The sequence below is a fragment of the Ovis aries genome, chromosome 14, assembly GCF_016772045.2.
Source record: "Ovis aries strain OAR_USU_Benz2616 breed Rambouillet chromosome 14, ARS-UI_Ramb_v3.0, whole genome shotgun sequence".
NCBI lineage: Eukaryota > Metazoa > Chordata > Mammalia > Artiodactyla > Bovidae > Ovis > Ovis aries.
The window spans coordinates 11,167,993-11,189,139 of record NC_056067.1 but is presented as its reverse complement, the minus strand read 5'-3'; the positions used below and the strand labels follow the sequence as shown (position 1 = coordinate 11,189,139).

At 63.7% G+C, this 21,147-nt stretch overlaps 1 protein-coding gene across 7 annotated transcripts in view; it reads right to left on the bottom strand.

The window, feature by feature from the left end:
* The window catches only part of GSE1 (Gse1 coiled-coil protein), a 393,370-nt gene that overhangs the window by 3,964 nt on the left and 368,259 nt on the right, over nt 1-21,147 (bottom strand). For 2 of the 7 annotated variants that reach the window (XM_042230771.2, XM_060397885.1), the window contains 13 exons: nt 17,666-17,865; nt 13,812-13,987; nt 13,203-13,400; nt 12,512-12,703; nt 11,851-12,155; nt 10,939-11,263; nt 8,081-8,694; nt 7,287-7,399; nt 6,799-7,069; nt 5,421-5,534; nt 4,340-4,705; nt 2,829-3,101; nt 333-436 (listed from right to left, as the gene is read on the bottom strand). In XM_042230771.2, the coding sequence (XP_042086705.1) occupies nt 333-436; nt 2,829-3,101; nt 4,340-4,705; nt 5,421-5,534; nt 6,799-7,069; nt 7,287-7,399; nt 8,081-8,694; nt 10,939-11,263; nt 11,851-12,155; nt 12,512-12,703; nt 13,203-13,400; nt 13,812-13,987; nt 17,666-17,865 (3,251 nt within the window). The other 5 variants (XM_042230773.2, XM_042230772.2, XM_042230774.2 and 2 more) reach the window with 5 other exon arrangements.

The window sequence follows — 21,147 nt, the reverse complement described above, 5'->3', positions numbered from 1 at the left end:
GGCAGGGCTCTCGCTGTCACGGCTGTGTGTGTGTGTGGGGTCCGTCCTGTCCCAAGAGCTCGGCCCCCTCCCTCCATCCTCCTGAGCGCGGCACGGGGGAAGGCTGATACGGGCAGTACACCCGCCCCCGACCCTTCCAGACCCATGTTCTGCGAACAGATGACACTCCCTCCTCAGGTGACTGCTGAATTTAGCCCCTCTCAAGAGCACAACTTCCCTTCAAAACTTGTCTGTATGGGTGCTCCTGAACCCAGACTCGAAAGGCTGAATGAGAATAACCACTGTGGGGTCAAGAAAGCCCCCACGGAGCCAGTACGATCCCTGAGACTCACCGCCATGCTGTGGGAGAGCTGCTCGGCCGTGAGGCTGAGACTGTAATGCTGCGCCTCCAGCCGCCTGCACTGCGCCTGCAGCACCTGCCGCTCCAGATCTTGCTCTGAAAAGACAAGCCAGGGTGACGTCTTCTGTACCCAGGGCCCCAGGCCCGGCGCGTGGCCTCTTCTCTCCAGAGCAGCTGGTCAAAGCTCTATCATTTGGACCACATGGCTCCCTCCCTATAGATCGTGCTGGTGACTAGATGTTACTAAAGTAACCCGACCCAGGGGAATAAAGACCGAGGACACAGCATTGAAAGGCAATTTAAGGGACGCAGCTTAGGAAACAGCAACAACTTACAGCCTTAAGATGCATTTTTCAAGAAAGATAAAAGGCTTAGACACAAAAACTGTTAGAAATTTATCATTTTAACAAGTAAAACCTCTGCCTTTCCGAAAGATACTGAGCTTCACATCTTCAGGAATAAATCTGTTTTAACAGTCTCTTCAATAAGTGGTGCTGAGGAAACTAGACAACTGTATATAAAAGAATGAAACAGAGCACTAACGCCACACACAAAGGCACATTCAAAATGGATAAAGACCTAAATGTAAGGCTGGTTATTATAAAAAGCCCTTAGAGAAAAACAGAGGCAGAAGAATCTTTGACATAAATTGCAACAAGCTCTTTTTTGATCCACCTCCTAAAATACTGAAAACAAAAACAAACGGTGGGACCGAATTAAAGGCTTTTGCATGGCAAAGGAAACCATAAAACAAGAAGACAACCCATAGTATAGGAGAAAGTATTTATAAAAGATGCAACCAATAAGGAATTTAATCTCCAAGATATACAAACAGCTCATGTAGCTCAATATTTTTAAAAACCAACCTAATCAAAAAATGGGTGCAGATCCCCCCCGCTTATTTTTCTTAATCTTGGGTTCCCTGACTAGGGATTGAACCCACACTTTCCTCACTGGAAAGTGGATTCTTAACCACTGGACCACCACTTCACCATCTGGGTGAACATCTAGATAGATATTTTTCCAAAGAAGACATACAGATGGCTGAAGAGATGCTCAACATCACTAATTATCAGAGATGCAAAGCAACCACCACCTCACCCCATTCAGAACGACCATCATCAAAAAGTCTACAGTAAATGCCGGAGAGGATATGGAGAAAAGGAACCCTCCTACTCTTGTTGGTGGGAATATAAATTGGTGCAGCCACTATGAAGAGGACTATGGCGGTTCCTTTAAAAACTAACAAGGGACCTACCATATGATTCAGCAGTCCCAATCCTGGGGGCTATATATCTGGAGAAAACAATAATTTGAACAGATACATGCAATCTTATGTTCACAGCAGCACTGTTAAACAGCCAGAACATGGAAGCAACCTAAATGTCCATCGACAGGGGAACGGATAAAGAAAGCGTGGTGTATATGTACAGTGGACTACTACTCGGCCACAGAGAACATGAAATGCCGCTCACAGCAACACGGACAGACCCACAGATGGTCATACGAGTGAAGTAAGTTGGAGGAAAACATGTATCACAAATGTATGATTCCACATATATGTGGAATCTAAAAAAACGGTACAAATGAACTTATTTACAACACAGAAATAAAGTCAGAGATGCAGAAAACAGTCTTCTGATTATGGGGGTGGGGGATAAATTGGGAGATCGGTATTAACACAGAGAACTCTGCTCAAAATTCTAATGGCCTATACGGGAAAAGAATGCAAAAGAGTGGATATATGTGCAACAGACTGATTTTGCTGGAACTAACAAATCACCTATATATACATACTTCAATAAAAAAAAGATACTCTTGTTGTGGCTACGAGGGCATCCTTTTTGACTGTGTTGAATACTTAGCTGGTTTTACGATGATTATTTCAAAATATCTGAAATGATCGTGATATTCATGATAAAAACTTCTCTACAGTACAACAATGAGTAGAATCTGGAGCTGGCAACGGCCAGGGTTCTGATGTTCTGGAGGCTGACGAGGGCTGGCCACCTGGGCTGAGTGCTGCACCAGGAGGCGCGGAGCCTGTGGGCGCGTCCTGAGACACAGAGCCCTCGAGGCATGCCAGAGAGGGAGACGCGGGCTCGGCTGAGTGAAACACTGCCTTTCCTCGGACCTGTGTGTGTAGCCACAGGGCGGGGACGGACAGAACGCTCAGAAGCGCAACAGGACTCGGTGGGCGAGCAGGCCCAGGTCCACGGTCACCCCGGGTGGGGCAGGCGCTCGGCGCCTAGGTTCCTCCAGGGAGGATGTCTGTCCGTGAGGAATGGCTGTTGCAAGCTAGCCCAGGCACCCCAGAAGCCCGAGGAGCGGTTCTGAGGCTCCTGTCTGCTTGTGGCCCAGAAGCCCTGGGCCTTGTGACTCAAACAGTCCCCAGCCTGGCGATGGAAACCGGCACGCATCATGAGCCCGCTGAGCCTCCTGGCACACTCTTCCCGGGACCCTGGCCTGCCTCCCCGGCCCTCCGTACCTTCCACGTGTTCCTGGTAAGCTTCCAAAATGGCCTCGATCCCCTGCCACTTGCGCCGGGGGGGGTCCTCGTCGTCGTCCTCTCCGTCCTCCTCCTCCTCTGAGTCCGGGTCCATCTCCTGCACCAGGGGGCCCTTCCTGCTGGCGGGGGGCTCCTGCTGCCCGTTGTGCTGGGGTGTAGGCAGGCGGCTGGAGGACTGCAACTCGGGGAGGTTGTAGTGGACGGACGCGTCAACCTTGTGGTTCTGCTCCGCCGACAGCACGGCTGCGCTTCCTGAGGAGGGGAGACGGCTGTCACAGGGCCCCCCAGGACACGCCCCGGGAGCAGGCGACGCGTCAACAGGTCCCGGCAGACACGACGGAGCGGAGCGAGGCCTGTGTCCTTAGGAGACCAGAGACGGCTCCGTCAGAAAGGCTGGAGCGCGCTGCCACAATGGCAGCGGAACTGGGTCCAGGTCACCGCGGTGTGCCAACGCGCTCGGCGGGGTTAGGCTACGAGCCGCGCCGCCCTGGTCTGTAAAGCGTCTGCACCTCTCCCAGGACACACAGGCGCTCCGGTCCCTGAGCACACCCCGTGCTGCCAAGAGTCTGAACAGGCTGGGCCTGTCTAGACTGGGTCTGCTCCGCCTCCCTGTGTGGACAGCAGCCTTGGGCAGTCAGTGGACCCATGAGGCCCAAACTGGCAGGGGCTGGACGGTGCTAAAGTCCTGAGGAAACAGTCAAGTGTAAAGTCAGGGAAGGGCTGAGATCAGGCAGGAAAAGTTAAGTCCTTAAGCTGCCGAAAAACCTCTGTGGGTGTGTCTTAGAGGGAGCACAGGGGTTTAATCTAGCCAAAACATCTCCCCTCTTGAAAACTCTGAACTCACAACAAACATCCAACAGAGGAGAGTTTTGTTTTGCTTTTTTTAAAATCCACATCAAAAACCACTACCCTTCGCTTTTCATTTCATCCCTGCTGACAGCATTATTTTACCTGAAGGATACTGACACCGTCAGACCTGTTTATCTAAAAATGCTTTTCTATTTAGTTTTTCACAGGTCATAGGAGGAAAATTTTTAAAATCGTTTCGGCAAAATAACGTGAAAATAATCATATAATTTTCTCTCGGCTGTTGCTCCCTGAGCATTCTTTTCTAGTCAGTTTCAACCCGATTCAGTGGGAATGAAACATACTGACCCCTGTACTCTGAACTGTAGTGACTCCCACACAGAGATGTCCAAGGGGCATCTCGACTCCGGGGGCTCAGGCATGGACCAGAGCAACCAGAATGTCCCACCAAGTGCCGCTGGGTCTGGTGATCAAGGGACAGTGGTGTTCCCAGGTGAGTCTGTGGGCAGGCTAGGAGATCCCTGCACCATGAAAGGCGTGGATCCTATTTTTGCTAAAAAGGCTCCTCCCCTGTCATTACTAAAAGGAAGGGCTTTACAAAAAAGTCAAATGACTTCTGCTAGGAGGCAGAGCCTGCCTCTCACACCAGGTGCCGTGCGCCCCAGTCCTAGCGGCCTCCTCACCTTTGTGCTTCTGCAGGGCCTTCTGGGTAGACTGCAGGACGGACTCATGGAACTGGTGCGCGAACTCTTCCGCCACAAAGGGCTCCCACGGCTTGCTCTTTCCGTTGATGCTGTGCGACAGCGGCACGGGGATGTCCTTGGGCGCAGGGCCCCGGACGTGGTGGAGCATGCTCAGGGTCTTCTTGCCCCCGGGGGCCTCACTCGGCCTGGCCTTCTCAGCGCTGGCGGGGGCTGGCTCCTGGACACGCTCCGGGGGCCGGAGCTGTCCTAGCCTCCCAGGTTCTGTGGCCTTTGGGACGTCGGACAAGGAGGCGGCAATGCCCACAGGCTTCTCCGTGTCCAGGCAGGCTTGCTGCATGGTGGGTTCTTAAGAGACAAAAAGCGAGGGACACTGTCAGAGCCACATGTGAACAGGCCGACCCTGATCTCTAACCTAGGACGGAGGACCCGGACTCCGGAGCCATTTAATTAAAGGTCAGCGTGCAGTGTTTGGTCTGAGATGGGGTGTGTTTAAGCTGCGAGGCCATCCTTGAAAGGTGCCCCAGGAAGGTGTCTGGGAAGAAGAATGTGAAGGAAGGAGCAAGTTGCTTCTGGTCATCCGAGAGGCAGGAAGTTACACAGCCAGATCCAGAGAGAAAGACTGAATCAGGGGCCAAGGACAGGGCCAGACCACCACCATTTCCTGCTTCGTCAGCAGGACAGCAGAGTCAGAGCCGTGAGAGGGAGAGAGAGAGAGAAAGCAGGTATCACAGGGCCTCTGAGACACACGCCAGGAGCACACAGCCCAGGCAGCAAGTGCTGAAACTGAAACCTGGGCCACGGCGGGAGGAATGGACGGCGGCCACACCTGCCACCAGGCCAAGTCCGCCGGAGGAGCCAGGACCCCACACCCCTGAAAGCATGACTGGTGGCACCGTGTTCCGCTGAGATCGTCTCACGCGCAGGAAGCTTGAGAGAGAGAAAGGAGAGGGAGAAAGAAGCCCGCCGTGTCCGGGAGGAAGACGACCTGGGGTGGTCGGTGGCCTGCGGCCCTGGGCACCCCCGGGACAGTCCCGGGGGTGGCGGATGGGGCTGGCCTTACCGCTCAGGGACACGGCAGGACTGTCCCTCGGAGAGCTCCTGAGCGGGTCTGCCACTGCGGCGGACAGCGCCTTCTGCTTCATGGCCTGGAGCAGCTCAACAAGCCTCTCTTTGTCTGTGAGAAAAGCAGCCCGAGATTACCGGGGGGGGGACCGCGCCACTCCTGAGCGGGCAGAGGAGCAGGAGTGTAGCTCAGGCCGCAGCCGGCAGGCGCGAGTCCTTCGGAACGAGACACGAAGCCGCGGGCACAGGCTGGCTTTAGAGGAAGAACGTTCACTTTAGAGCCCGGACTCCTAGGCTGCCACCCCCTGACGTTTCAGGTGTTCCAAGAACAACGGTGCGTGCATGTGGCGAGTCACAGGTACCTGCGGGCCTCTGTGGGAGAATTCTCATTTTAAAAAGTTGGCCTCAACACAGGAAGCAACCCCGAAAAGCCACACCGCGCCTCAGGGCGGGCAGGCTCTCTCCGGGGGTGGTCAGCTCCCCGCTGCTCCCGCCGCAAGCAAGGCTCCTGTGTCAGCTGCCACCAGGGAAGAGGGACACACACGCACACACCCCGTATGACCCCGCAGTTCAGGGGCTCCTCGCCCAACCTCCTTAGGATTTGAGTCAGGCTGAGAGACGCGCTTCTCAAACAAAACCCTTCACATTCTCAGGGATGTGTCGTGGTCCCATCACTGCCTCTTTAAGGGAGAGCAGGAATCCAGGCCCACCGGTGCAGCCCAAAACGAACTAAGTGAGTGGAAGCAACTAAAACGACCGACAAGCACTCTTGCTTTCCTCAACTTCCTTCCAGAAAGAGGTGACCAGGCCTCGGCAAGCGGGGACAGTGTGGGCGTGTGGTTCAGAAAGGTCGAGTTTTCCTGCGGCGCTGAGCAAGCATGAGGTACAGACCAGGGAAGGGGTGCCCCAGAAGGCGAGTTCAGATTCCAGCCCAGTCACCCCTTGTGGCCAGACCGGGCTGGAAGGGTGAGCCGTCCATGCGGGGTGGGTGTCGGCCCGGCCCCGCCCCATGGCCTCGGACCACCCACACTTCCTGCCATCAGAAGGAGCAACGGCGGCCATGTGAGCCGCCCGCACAGCGGAGACCCAGCGACCGCAGGCACTGCGAGACCCAGGCGGGGACAAAAGCAGGTGGGAGTCCACGGCTGACTACACAGGACACCAGCCCCCTTCAGTGTCCCAGGACGACACAGGAGAAAGCACGCTCTGGAGGGGCCGTGTGAGTTTCCCACAGAGAGAGGCGTGGTGGCGAAGAGACGGGGGTACGAGTCTGTGACCGACTTCAACCCCGAGAGCCCACGGCCCCGCCTGCTTCCTCAGAGACCCCCGGCCGCCCTGGTGAGCCTGTCCCGAGGCCCAGCCCGGCCCCGCCTCACCTTTCCTCTTCTCGGCGCTGATATGGGTCAGGTTGAAGATGGTCAGGAACTTTTTCTTCTCCTCGAAGTTGGGGCTGCTGTTCATGTCGTCAGGGCTGTAGCGGGTGGACAGCGCCAGTCTGGGCGAAGGCGTCCGCCGTTTGTTCCGCGCCGTCGGGGGCGACGGGCTGCGCTCTCTCAGCATCCGCCGGCGTTTCCTCCGCTTCTGGGTCAGCAAGTCCTCCTTCTGCTGTTGGGTGGTCAAGCCAAAAAGTTGCAAAAACTCTAGCTTCTAGATTGGGAAAGAAAACAAATGAGGTTGAAACCACGGGCAGAGGCTCCCGCTGACCCCGGGGCCTCCTGGGCCTCGAAGGCTGCGCTGAGGACGCTCCGGGCTGGCCCGGGGAGGGGGAGGAGGGCGCCCGGAAGGCATCTCAGCCGGCGCGGGGAAGCCGAGAGGGGTGCCCACAGCCCAGCCCAGGGCCCAACAGCGGTGAGACCCCAGATACCTCGGAGGATGTGTCCAGTTTGAGGGGCGGCTGCTCGGCCACGCAGCGGAGGTGGGCCCTGACCTCCTCTTCATCGCTCTCGTCGTAGGAGTCGTCCAGGTCGTAGTAGTATCCTGGAGGCAGGAACGGAGCTCTTCAGCCAGGCAAGGGGGCTCACCTTTCCAGGGGATGCACACGGGGCACCCCTCGGACCTGAGAGCCCACCCATAGGCCAGGCCCTGCTGCCCCTGACCACCCCCAACCCTGGGCCCTGCGTCCGTTAACCCCTGGCCCCAGGCCTCCTCAGGGCTGGCGGTGGGGGCACGAGGTGCGCACCAGGGCTGACACAGCCCCCTAGCAAGGGACTGCCAGGGTAGCCCAGGTCTGTCTGCACATCCGATCCCCCTCCTGCTCAGGAGAGCCAGGGCACTCAAGGGCCCCGTCCGCACAAAGGCGCAGAGTCCGCGCGCAGAGTCCCGTGCAGAACAGCAGAGCCCGAGGGCCCAGGGCCAGACCGGCCACCTCACAGGTGAGTGGAGGGGTGGCCCTTCCAGGACCAAACACGTGCTCCTCACGTGGCCTGGGGCCCCACTTCTGGCTGTGAGGCTGGGCTTGGCACCCGGCAGGAGCTAGGCTGGGACCCCTGGTCCCACCCGGCTGTTGAGGGGCTGTGTGGGTGGAAGGCACCACGCTCGACCCGGGCCTGCCTGCTCTCCTGTTCTCTGTGGCTTTCCGGGGAATCCCAGGGCGCTGCTGGCCGAGTCCTGGGCCAGCAGTCTGGGGGAAAGCGCAGGAGCGAGGAGGGGAGACCAGACCTTTTTCCTGGGCCTCCCGCCGCCGGCGCTCCTCCAGGTCCAGCTTGCTGACCAGCCTCCGGCGCTGCTGCAGAAACTCATCGTAGACGTAGGCCGGGTCGGGGCCCCGAGGCGGTGGGGGCCGGTAGGGTGAGCCCGGCTTCAGGGGTCCGGGGGGCTCCCCGAAGGTGGCCGGCGGGGCGAGCGAGGCCCGGGGCTGGCCCAAGACAGTCGGGGTGGCTGGCTCGAGCTCCGCCAGGAAGGGCCCGGGCCCCGGGGGGAAGGCCTGCGGTTCCAGGGCCCCTGGCTCCCGGGGCGGCGGCGGGTACTTGTCCAGGGGCACGGCCTCACGCTTGCGGGGCCCCTCCTCCGCCTTCTCCGGGCAGCAGACCCTCTCCGCCTTCACCAGCGGGACGGCGGCCGGGCGGCTGGGCTCAAACGGGGTGGGGTAGCCATGCTGGGGGTGGCTCTCCGGGGCGCGCCGCGGCTCCAGCGAGCCGTCCATCAGGGACACGGGGTTCCAGAGGGCCGCGGGCGTCGAGTGGTGCTGGGGCTTGGGCGAGATGAGGGGCGGGGGCCCGCCGAAGTGCTGTGGGGGCTCGCGGCCGCCCGGCTCGTGGCGGTTCGGTCCCGGCCTAGGGGGGTGGGGGCAGGAGCAGCCGTCAGCCAAGGGCCCGGGCTGGGAGCCCCAGCCAGTACTGGAGGGGGTGAGAAGGCCTCCTGTAGGCCCCCTCCCCAGGGCTGGAGGGAGGACGTGCCTTCCGCTCTGCAGTCAAGGGACCCACGTCCTCCGCTAGCCAGTGCAGACCAGCTTCCGAGAGGACCCAAGGCCCAAGGCATGCCACCCGTGGGAGACGGTGGGGATGGGCTGGCCTCCTCTCTCCACCCTGTGCTCACAGACAGCGGCAAGAGATCAGCCTGAGGGGTCTGCCTGGCCAAGTGGACTGGGGGAGACCCTCCGAGGAGACCCTCATGGCTAGCTGCTCCCCCCTGGTGGTTCCCATCAGGACTGAAGCGACCCCATGTGCCTAGGGAGCAGCAGCTACACCCAGAGGGTCTCTGACAACCAGACCTGGGCCTGTCCTGAGAGCCAGGTCACCAGCAGAGCGCATGACCCTCCCACTGGCCTCAGACCAGCAGCTCTGCCTCAAGGCCGAACCAAGTGCCTTTCTTCCTGGTACATTTAAAACAAAATTCAAATTCAACCTTCAAAAGATTATTTGGCTGCTGTTCTTTCCAAAGTTTACCTACTACTTTCTAAGGGAAGCCCCATGCTGCCAAGGTGACCGAGGGCAAGATCTAAGGGAACTGGAGGGAAAAGGACACAGCCCACGGCAGGCACATGAGGCAGGTGCCCAGGGCTCCTCCTGCCTGAGGAGGGGGCTGGCTCACCACAGCCCCCGAAGGCCGCTGCACTGCTGCTGGGCAGATACCAAAGGGGACCAGCCGCATCAAAAAGCTGTGAATCCCCAAGTAAACGGCAAAGGCATAAAACTTGGTACCAGAATGAATAACTTATTGCACTGGAGCCAAACACAGACTGGTTTTCTAGCTCTGATCACAGGGCCCCAAAAGAACGTCACAGTGCCTTGGGGACCACCTGGCCAGGGGGCAGAGGCCACGCCTGCTGGGGCAGCAGCCCACAGGCCCTGACAGCTGCATTGGGATCCTGGTGCCCCAGGCCGAGGGAGGCAGCGTGCCCTGAGCTCATCAGGAGCTGGTGGACGTGTACCACTGGCTCACCCGGTCGCAAGGGGCTCACGGGAGCCGGGGGCAGCTCAGAAGTAGAGGAGACAGCCCTTGTCTGGCTCCGAGGGGGCCCAGAGTAGCAGAGGGGCCGTGTGCAGCAGACGGTCCAGCCTGGCTCCCTGCGGCCAGACTGACCGAGCAGGAAGGAGACCCAGCCAGGGGCCCCAGCGTGGTTCACTCCCGGCCACACCCAGCTAGCCGGGTGAATCCTCCCCGGGCGCCCTGATCAGTGGATGCCGAGGCAGGGGCTTGGATGGGTCAGCCGCGCCCAGGATACAGAAACCCACTGGCCAACAGGAGCTGGAGCAAAGAGGGAGGGAGCCAAGTGGACACTCACACCTCTGTCCCAGACACCTTGAGTGTTTCTCACCCTGAGAAGGCGGCACCATGGACGCCGAGGGCTGGGAAGAGGCTCAGAAGCCCTCCCGCCTGAACTCCGTGCACAGCAGAGGAGACGGGGGCAGGGCCCAGTGTCCCCCAGGCCTAGACCCGCTCCTGCCACCAACTCTGGCTGAGGGTCTCCACCCGGGTCTTCAGAAGGAGCCCTGGAGGGATGGTGGGGTGGGGCAGGGGGTGCGTGGGGTGGGGCAGGGGGTGCACGGGGTGACAGCCAGATACGCAGGTGGGGGCAGCGAGGCCCAGGGTCAGCTCCGAGAAGGGGCCCAGCTCACAAAGTGAGTGTCAGCAGCCAGGGTCCCAAAAACAGGCTTAAAAGCCTCTCGGAAAAATTTTTTTTACAATAGGGCAGGAAAAAATGGGTTATTTTTTAAAAAATTATAAAAGCAATAAAATTAACTTTTTGTATGATTAAAAATCAAAGGGAGTCCCCTTCTCATTCCAGTTTGGACAGAGAGAGATGCTAGCACAGAGATTAAGTATCCACGGAAGCTTCTCGGTTGCCCCCCTCAGGCACCAAGCCTGCCCGGAAGGGACGGGCTGGCTGTGGACACAGTTCCTGGCGGATGAAGCCCCTGAAGCGAGCACCTTCCTCCTCCCCGGTCTCCCTCCTCCCGGCTCAGACGGGGGTCTTAGAAGGTGACACAGAACCCAAGTGACAGCACTCCACAGGCAGCCAGACCAGAGGCACTCGCTGAACGCAGGCTCCCCCTGCTCCCCGCCCCGGGCCCCACCTGGCGCTCTCCGGCCGGTGCTCCGGGTCCGCGGGCGCCGGCGGCCGGCCCAGGTCCAGCTGCTGCTCCAGCACCTGCTGCCGGAACTCGGACACCTGCGACTGGCGGTCCTCCTTCTCCTGCCGCAGGCGCCGCTGCCGCGCCAGCCACTTCTCCTCCTCGTTGGTGCGCTGCAGGAGCAGGGCTGTGGCCGCGCTGCTGCCCGGCAGCGAGAAGAGCCCGTGGCCGGCGAGGAGGCCGGGAGCCGTGTGGGGCGGGGCGGCTGCCGGGTGCAAGGGGTGCTGCACGGGCTTGGGCACCTGCAGGCCCGCGTCCTTCAGCTTCTCTGTGGGCGGGGGAGGCCGTCAAGGCGGGGCGGGGTCCTGGTGCAGCCCCACCCCTCCCGCCCCGCCTCCTTGGAGAAGGCCGCCCCCTTTCCGTGGGGCCGGGCCAGGAACGGCTGCTCCCTGGGGGTCCTGCCTGTCTGAGGGTCACCCTGGGTGGGCGCTCACTCGCAGCAGAGCGGACTTGACCTCTGAGGGGGATCCCCAGACAGTGGTTAGACAACCATGCGAACTAAGGTTGTACGTTAGTGAGATAAAGTACGCTAAGAATGAAGGTTAGATAGGCTGCTGTGCAAATTCACTGTTTTAGTAAAATAAAGTACGCTAACAACTAAGCTTAAAAAATATTCCAAACTATCATCTCTAAGAATTTGGTTGTACTATGGCGCACAGTCTCAGCACAGTGCACAATCTCAGTTATCCACCGGCCTTCACACCAAGTCTGAATCCTGCCAGCGGACATCCCTGTCCTCGGCTCCCGGCCCGGGGCCGCCCCTCGCCCCCTCGCCCCCGTCCCCACCGTGACCGAAGCCCCCAGGCTTGATCACACGGCATGCGGCCGCCCCGGGGCCCGCCCCTCCCCAGGTACCTGCTCGGGTTGGGGTGAGCTGCTCCGAGGGCTTGGCCCGCTCCTCGGCGGCGTGGCTCCGCAGCGCGTGCAGCTCGGCCACGGGCAGGAAGGCCGGCTCCAGTGCCTTGGCGGCCAGCAGCTCCTTCTCGCGGGCGCGCTGCTCCCGCTGGCGCTCCAGTTCACGCTCCTTCTCGCGCTCCAGCTCCTTTTCGCGCTCGCGCTCCTTCTCGCGTTCACGCTCCCGCTCCTTCTCGCGCTCGCGGTCGGCCTCCCGCTCGCGCTCGCGCTCCCTCTCTCGCCTCAGCTCCTCGTCCACCTGCAGCCTGGAGGTAAGGACAGGGATGTGACCTCCGTGGCGGGAGAACCCCCAGGAGCGAGGCGCTCACACGTGAGCCCGGGGTTCTCCCCGCCCCAATGGGAACGGGCCGCGGGCCAGGTTCTGCTTTGGCTAACACGCCAAGAAAAAACTCAGCGTCCACTGGAGACTGAAAGCCGTGGACAGAGACTCTCCAGGAGCCTGGAAAGCTCCCGGCCGCAGCCAGCGATTGTGAGGACATGGCCTCCAGACAGCAGCTGGGAGCTCCCGGCAGTGCCCCTTCTGCAGACAAGCAGGCCGAGGGCAGGGGTGGCTGTCCAAGCACAGCTGGCCCAGCCACGCTCTCGAACGGGGCTCGCTTACCTCTCGGCGCTCAGGCTGGACATCCGCTCTGAGTGCAGCGCCGCCAGGGATGAGTGGGAGAGCTCAGGCGGGTAGCGGACACCCGAGAGGTGGAGGTGCATGGCCGACGGGTGCAGCGGGGGCAGGGAGCCGGGGGCAGGGATGGGGTAGAAGGGGGACCGCAGGGCTGACAGGCAGTAGGAGTCGTCCATCCTGTGGGGGCAGAGGGGGCCGGTGAGCGGCCACGGTGGAGAGGAAGGCAGGACCCAGCTCCCCCCCAGGCACAGGTACTAATGCGGGAGCGGCGGACAGGGCCTCCACAAAGGTCCCGGAGAGCCCCCTTCCACAGCCAGCCCCAAAGCCCTGCACTCCCAGAGGCCACAAGGCCCCGCCGGCCACCCCTCAGCTCAGCTGGGCCAGGCCCAGTGGGGCCCCTCCAGGTCTGACCATCTGACCTGGGAAGCTCCTACACAGAGTGGAGGCATAGCGCCGTCTGCTCCGGGCACTAACAGTCACGCGCGCCTGGGGAATCCTGAGTGGAAGTGGAGGAGCCAGGGAGGCCAGCTGGCGCGAGAGTCTCCCTCCAGGAGTAAGCTCTGGACGGCGCATCCAGAGGCTGGGGGAGCGGCCCACCCCACAGTCCCCCCGTCGGGGAACCTGGTCTCAGACCGGGGTCTGCCCGCGGGTGGCTGGGGACGTCCGGACGCCTCACCTGAAGGCCGGGTGCGGGAAGGGGTGCGGGGCCAGGTAGCTGGGGTGATAGTAGGCTGCGGCGGTGGCCGGGTCCAGGCCGAGCGGGGGCAGGGAGGACACGCGGAGGTCCTCGGCCGTGTGGTAGGGCCGGAAGCTCCTCAGGTAGTCCTCAGTCACCGTGCTGGGGGGTACCACGTGGTGCACAGGCCGCTGCAGGCTGCGGGCGGGAGGGGGCGGCGGAGGTGAGCTCCGGGCCCCTGGGCCACCGCCCAGCCCCCCGCCACCACCTCCCTCCTCGAAATGGCAGTCCCTGCCGGAGGCCCAGGGCCCAGAGGTGGGCAGCTGCCGCTCCTCGGGCCGGCCTGACCCCTCACCAGAGGGCACGGGTCTGTGACCTGCAGCGTGGGGAGACCACCCCCCACCTCCGGCCCTAGGAGCCAGGCTGGGGGGTTAGGGTCAGGCAGGCAGAGAGCCCGCCGCGGGCACAAGTGGCAACGGCCAGCAGGGCTGCCAGCCCAGGGCGCGGCCACCACCGGGCAGCTCTCGGGCTCAGCTGGTATCGACTCGCGGCAGCCAGAACCTTGGGGGTCCCACCCCACACCGTGCCCAACCCCCAGCCCACACTTACTTCAGCGGTGGGAAGCGGGAGTCCTGCACCACCGAGCTGGGTGAGATGCCGAAGGGGTAGGGGGTGCTGAGCAGGTGCGAGGGGATGGCCGGGCCCCCCGCCTTCTCCTGGGGCAGCGGGGGCTCCACGATGAGGCGCTCGCGGCCACTGCTGCCGCCCCGGGAGCTAGCATCCTGCTGGAGAAGAGAGTGCAGGTCAGGGCCGAGGGGCAGCTTGTAGCTCGGCCACCGGCAGTGGGCCAGGCCTTCCTCCGGACACACAAGAGCAGTCAAGCTTCAGGGAGACATTCTTGCAACAGTCTCCACGCCACGGTGGGGGTGACAGCCGCTGAGTCCCTGCCCACCGCCCACCCGATCACCCGATCATGCCGGCGTCCCAGGGGCCCAGGTGGCAGCTGCTGGCCTGCCTCACAGATCACTGGGCCTCAGTGCCCCCGGAAGATGTGGCTGAGCAGCTGGCGCTGCCTCGGGCCAAACAGGCCAGCCTGTTCCCCCCAGACAGACCCTGGTCGGCCCTGGCTCTGGCCAGAGCAGGCAGCTGTGGGGCCAGACCTGTCGGGGGACCTCTGCTCACTGGTGGGGGCTGTGGGCCCGCCTGCCCAGACTCCTGTCCAAGAGAGGGACCTGGGGCCTGGAGGGTTCAGTGGCGGGGAGACCCCAGGAAACCAGAAGGGGCTCATGCAAGGCAGGAAGGGAAAGGCGTTGCCCCACCAGCCCCGGCCACACAGAGGAACACCCTGCAGGCCCACCCGCAGGAATGTCCGGCTGCAGACTGGCAGGCCGTGGAGAGGCTCGGTCACTCCGGTCGCTGACACGGCCGGAAGGGAGCAAGCGGCAGGCATGGAGCGTTAACAGCCACTGGCCCAGGGTCCCGTCGCCACACGGCCAAGGAGGACGCGGCTGCCTGGCCTCCCCGACCCGAGAGCTCCACGCGCCAGGCCCTCCCTCGCCAGGCCGCATGGTGCCCTCCTCACCTGGCGTCAAGCCTGGCCCAGCCACCCCAGTTAGCAACAGGAGAGCAGGACGCAGCGGGTCAGGGAGACACCCTCCGCTGTCTGCCTGGCATCTCCCCCACTGGAGTCAGAAGATGGGGGCGGCAGAGCCTCAGGTCACCTCGCTCCCCATGCGGGGGGCACAGGAGGGACCACACAGCTCCCGGAGAGAGGAGGGGCCCACCCATCACCGTGTCTACGGAACACCCGGGCAGGCGGCTGTGGCACCTCCTGGGCCCCAGAAGACGGCAGCGGCGGGCCATGCCGTGGCCAGGCCGCCCGTGCTCCCACCCCGAATGGCAGGCCGCCCCTCACAGGGCGTGAACTCCGACACCCTCTTTCCCAGGCGGGCTTCACCAGGCTTGGGGGGTCGAGGGCGAGCCCCCCACGCAAGTCAGGGCAGGAAGCCAGCACTCCCCTCCAGTCCCCAAGGCCCTGGATGGGCCCCCATGACTGACCCTGCCCAGGGGCCCCCGCCTGCTGGACGTGCACAGGACGCGGGTCCTGCACATACAGCTGCAGCCCTTCACACCCCCGCCACTGGCACGGGGCACAGCCAGAACGAGAGGGGTGAGGCCTTGAACCCTGTGCCCGGGGTCTGGGCTAGACTGACCGGGGACGGGGCGGGGTGGGGGGGTGTTGCTGCCTGGGTGGGGACGCAGCGGCTAGAGCCTGAGGCCCCAAGGTACAGGGCGGCCCCCAGGAAACGCTGGGCCCCGCAGTGAGAGGACCCAGGCACTGACTCCAGGCTGGCAGCCCCAGACGGCGGAGGCCTCGCAGGGGACCTGTGCGCACGGCCTGGGGAGGAGCTAAGGCCACTCCTGGCCCCGTTTGCTGGACCAGACGCCAGAGTGAGGGCCCCGTGCACCATCTCTGGGTGGGGCGGCCCCCATCAGCCCGAGGCAGGACAAAGCCCGGCTTGAAGACAGCAGGGCCAGATGGCACCTTCCCGGGCAGGAAAGGCTGGGGGAGGGGCAGCCGGCGGGCAGGGGGTCCCGCCCACCTGCCTGGAGCGCCGAGCCCCATCAAGTTCGCGACGGGCACCTGGGAACAAGGTCAGGGGCCGTGCCCGGGAGCCCCAGCTGCCGCCCCAGGAGCACCTGTGGGCTCTCCCTGCTGAGCGGCGGCCGTGGGCGCAGCTGCAGACAGAGGGAGCGTGGGGAGGGGGGACCCTCCATTCTCTGGTGATTAGAGAGGCTTCCACCAGGCAGACGGGCAGACATGCCCTGTTAGCTCTAAAACAGACTATCTGTCATCTCATCTGTCCCCACGCTGCTCCCACCACCTGGGAAATGCCGGCAACCTCCGCGCAGGGCGCCCCTCAAGCCTCCCCGCCGGGAAGCGACTCCCCCTCCTGTCCCCCGCCCCCCCACCAAGGAGGATCACACCCTCCGCTGAGCCTCTGTGCCAGCCAGCCATCCCTCGCCGCTCCCCAGCCCCCAGCCTGCCTCCCTGGGGCGCCTGTGTCCTGCTCACCAGCCTCCGCACGCTAAGCGGTTGGAGCGCGGCCCCCGTGGCCCTTTCTCGGGGTCACTCGGTGCTTCCGAGGCCATGAGGACCCTTGGAGGAGGGCCGAGCTCGGGGGAAGGGGCCCATGGCCAGGAGCAGGGGCGTTGAGGAGGCTTCTGGGCCTGGAAGGGCAGCAGCTGGGTGCAGGGCAGGATGAGCGACCGCTGGGCCCCAGGGGTGAGGGGAGAGGCAGGTGGTTGGGCCCAGAGGTCAGGGCTGACTGTCGGGGGCAGCGGGGCCCTGGAGGCAGGGGACTGTGGTTCAGACCCTGGTCCTCTCTCAAACCGGGCTGGGGGACAGCTGGGCGTCTGCACCCCACTCTGGCTGGGATCAGCCCTGCTGAGCCCTGCCCGGCGCAGGGATGAGACAGGAGGATCGGGCACCTCGCAGATCAAGGTAGGGCTACCCCCAGCTGGGTCCTCGCCTCCTTCCAGGAATTCAGGGACTCCCCTCCCCGCTCTGTGGACGGAGGCTGCCCCCCCCAACCTCCAGGGCAGAGAACAGACAGACCCCAAGTGACGCCTAACCCCACCCGACCCAGCAGGGCAGAGACCTGGGGGCCAAGCCGAAGACCCACTGTCCCCCCGCCCGCCTCCTGCTTTCTCCGGGTTTAACTAGTGCTTCCAAGGGCGCTGGCCCTCTGGGGACTCGGCAGAAACATCCAGAGCTCGGTGCAGTGACCGTGTTCTTAATTAGGAAGGCCCTCCAGGCTGGGGGTGCGGGGGCAGGTCCCCCGAGGAGTCACATGCCCTGGGCGCACACCCAGGGGGCCCCGCCGAGCGTGGGGAAGGCCTCCTGGGGCAGGCAGGCCTCGACAGTTAGGACAGGTGTCAGTGGAGGCGACCTGTGAAAACGTGGGCGCGACAGACAGGAATAGCAACAGCTCAAGTTTACAAGACGTGCTCACGATGTGCAAACACCACTCTGTTCCCCCAGATTCCTTTGTGGGAGTCCCAACCCCAGGACCTTGCAAAGTGACCACGTGCGGGAGACGGGGGGGTGTGTGCAGGGGTGACCGAGGCGACATGCGGTCACGAGGGCGGGCCCTGGTGTCCTTGGAAGAAGGGGAGACCGGGGCATAGGCACGCACAGAAGAAGAGCCCGTGAGGACGCAGGGACAGGACGGCCGTCCACACGCTGAGGCGAGAGGCCTCGGGAGGGCCTGGCCCTGCCCACGGCCGGGACGCGGGCCTCCAGCCCCACAGCAAACCTGCCCCGAGCCCCACTCTGAGACCACGAGCTCCGGGAGTGCTCTCGAGACACACAGACCCTCCAGGCAGCTGCTGTCCGGCCCCCGCTCCCTCGGGGGGGAAGTGGATCTCAACGTGAGATGAGCCCATCAGCCCCCACTCACCTGACGGCTCTCACTCCTCCAGACGCCATTGACAGTCTTGGTGGGGGCGATGGTCACCACAGGGGGCGTGCTGGGGACGCTGTGTCCCCCCGGGGGGACGATGATAGGACCCATGGGCACGCGCTTGGGCGTGCTGGCCGGGGAGCTGTGGTTGGTGGCCGGAGAGGAGACAGGGGACGACTCGCTGCTCAGTGAAGACCCTGCGGGAGAAGGACACAGCACCTGAGTAGGTGGCCGGGCTCCGCAGACACCACGGCCCAGCCTGGGGTCTGGGCGGGAACTGGGGACACGACCAACCAACCAGGCGGGCATGCTTGCCCCTCCCCGGGGCTGCTTACCCCAACTCTACCCCGGGTCGGGGGAAGAGCCAGGGGAGTAAGCAGGTCCCCCCAACATGGATGGGGACTGAGCCCTAGGAGAGCAAGTGTGGGGCTTACAGGATGCTGTGGGGGGAAGGGGAGAAGTGGGCCCGCTGCTGGCCTGGCCGGGGGTGGGGCTGAGGGAGGCCTGTATTATCAGGACATCAAACGAGTTCATTTTATCTTGAGAACTGAACCATAATGTGGGGTTTACGGCCCACAGGCTGGTCAGCATGTTCACAGAGTTGTGCAACCATCGCCGTGACCTGCTGCTTTCCATCCGCTCCCGGCCCTTAGCCTGCCCTCCTGGGCTTCTCCCCGAGAGGGGTGGCGAGGACGGGGAGCCGGCATGGCCGGAGGCTTCCAGGCCTGCAGGTCAGTTTGGTCTCTGGCCGCTGCAGAGGCAGTAGGCGAGGAGCGCACAGGGCGCAGGGGGCCGGGGGGATGCTCGGTGCCCTGACAGGAAGGCGCCCACCTGCAGCAGCTCCCTCAAGGCCTATCCTGGCAGCATGGCCCCTGGAGGGCTGGAGTCAGAGGTTTGGGGGACCCCCAGAGACCCGCCCAGGCTCCGTGCAGCCCGGCTGGGTGCACACCCACGCCTTGCGCTGCTCTGGGCTGCAGTCAGCAGTCAGAGGCCCCTCAGATGCCCACATGGTGTCCCACCACACACAGACCCCCCCAAACCTGTGAGCCACGAAGAGCTCCCGGGCACCGGGTCTAGGGCGGGCCCAGGAGGGTCCCCCTGATTCTGTCACAGCAGCACTTCAGCCGCGGCCCTGCTCGGGCACCCGGAGGCGGCAGACCTGGCCCAGGAGACGCCCCATCCCACAAAGTGCCCCTCAGAGGGGCCTGAACCAGGGGGGCATGGAAACCGGGCCAGGAGACCGCCCCCGCTGCAAGCGGGACCCCACGGCTTCCATACCTCCCCCTGGGTCCTCTGCAGAACCTGCCTGGTCCCGGGAACCAAGACCCTGGTCCTCTCTCATCTCTTCAAGCGACCACACTCCTGCTGCAAAGTGACCCCCCTGCCCCACGGGAGAAGGTGGCCTACGGCCCAGGGCACTTGACTGGGAGCCCTTCTCTCTGCGCCGAGGACCCCCCAGCCAGGTGTGGGCTCAGCAGGGACTGGGAGACAGGGCGGCCGGACCCCAAGGCCCACAGACGTTGGCACAGGGCTCTGCCCCAAGAAGGTGCGCCATGGCGCTGACTCGGTGACTTCCTAGGCTTGTGCACGACCTGCACAACTGTACAGGACAACCCCGCGGGGGACGCCGGTCCAGACAGAGCCAGGCCCATCCAGCCCCGGGAACAACGCTGGGGCAGGTGGCCCCCGCTCCCAGCCCCCACCCGTCAGGGCCTGGCTAGCGGGTGGTCGCCTGAAGGCTGTTGCCCCTGAGGTGTGACCGGATTCTCCAAATGGACCCACCAACCACGCACGGCCCACACACCAGCAATTCTGCAACCCTGAGTCGCCCAAGCCAACACCAAGCCCAGCCCTGGATCAGGGGCCCCCCTCCCCCAGCTGCGCCACCCACTGGCCGGGCCAGCTCTAGCCTCCGCCAGCTGTCGCGGCTGCTGGGTGGCCAATGCCAGGGGCTGTCAGCTGCCTTCCCACCCTCCGCAGGTCAGCCTCCCAGGTTCTGAAACTAGCTGTGTCTGTTGGATTGGGGGTCCGCCCGTGACACCAGCTTCAAGGTGGCAGCAGTGGGAGGCGGGCTGACCCAGCTGCCCCGGGGTGCGGAGAGCTGACGAAGGGAAGGCCCGCACCCTGAACCCCTGCCAGGTGGGGCAGCTTGCGGAGGCCAGGAAACAGCGTCTCCGCCCCCGCCTTGCCCTGGGGACCCACACAGTGGGCAGTGGGCCCCAGTCCACCCAGACACAGGTCAGCAGCGCCGACCCGAGCCTCCCGCCATGCCCACTGCTGCTGGAAGGACACGGAGCCACAGGGCAGGCGGGGGGACCGCCTGTGTGCCCGGGGCTGCCCTGTGGGTGGAGGGACATGGGGCCACGCGCTCTGGAGGCCAAAAAGAAAGAAAACGGCCCCGCCGAGCACCCCGAGCAGTTGCAGGAGAGGCCGCACTGCCCAGGGGGGAAGTGGGGTCAGCCCTCCAGGGCCGGGCAGATGGAGGGGGAGCCCCGATGGCCTCGCCGCCTGCCCGCGGAGACTCAGGGCCGCCTGCTGCCGGCCCCCCACTCCGCCTCTGTGCCCCACGCCACCAGCAGATCTCTGTGGACCGGCGTCATTTCCAAGCGCCGGGCAGTGAGTGAGGAGACCCCATTTCCAGGGGGTGGGCGGGACTTGGAGAGTGGGGACAGGCACCGGAGGCCACGGGCAGTTCGCAGCCTGGCCCCTGGGGGATGGGCCGCCACTCAGCAGCCGGATCGATGCCCAACCACACACCGGCCAATTAGTGAGTGGCGCCCCTGACCCCGGGCTCAGGGCAGCCGTGATTAACCGCTGTGGGCGGCAGGCGTCAGCAGGCCGGGGGCAGCTGGGGTGGCAGCGTGCAGCGCTCTGCATCCCCTCCATCTCTGACCCGGCAGGTGAGCGCCCGGGGCTGCCCAGGCTCCCGTCATTGACAGCTGAGACCCCAGAGTCGCCTCCACGGGGGCAGGAGTGCGGCCTGAAAGCACGACACAGCGGCAGCACAGAGGCCGTCAGCTCCCAGATGCGCCCCCACCCGCCACCCGGACAACCGCTAAGCACCAACTGGGTGCCCCAAACCAAGGCTCCTGTGCCAGGGCCTGCCCTAAGCGGGGGAGGCCGAGCCCGGCCTCAGCCTCACAGCTGGTCCCCTTTCCCTCCTCCCTGGGGGGAGGGCCAGCAGCCTCTGATGTGTCCCTGAAACAGGACCCCTGGGCCGCCTTTGGCGCCCTGAACTTCTCGGGGCCGAGGGCAGCAGTGTCTGGGCAGCATCGTGGGGACAGGGCAGGAGGCGCTGTGATGGGTGTGGGGTTGAGGACCAGCATCCGTGTGGAGGGCCCCCCACAGCTGAGCCCCACCCAGACCTCACCCAGGACTGGCAGGGACCCCCCCAACCCGCAGCCACACGGCCACCCCTCGGTGGGTTCGGGGAGACCCTGCTGAGGGAGCTGCAGGAGCTGCCGGCCCCTCCGCAGCGG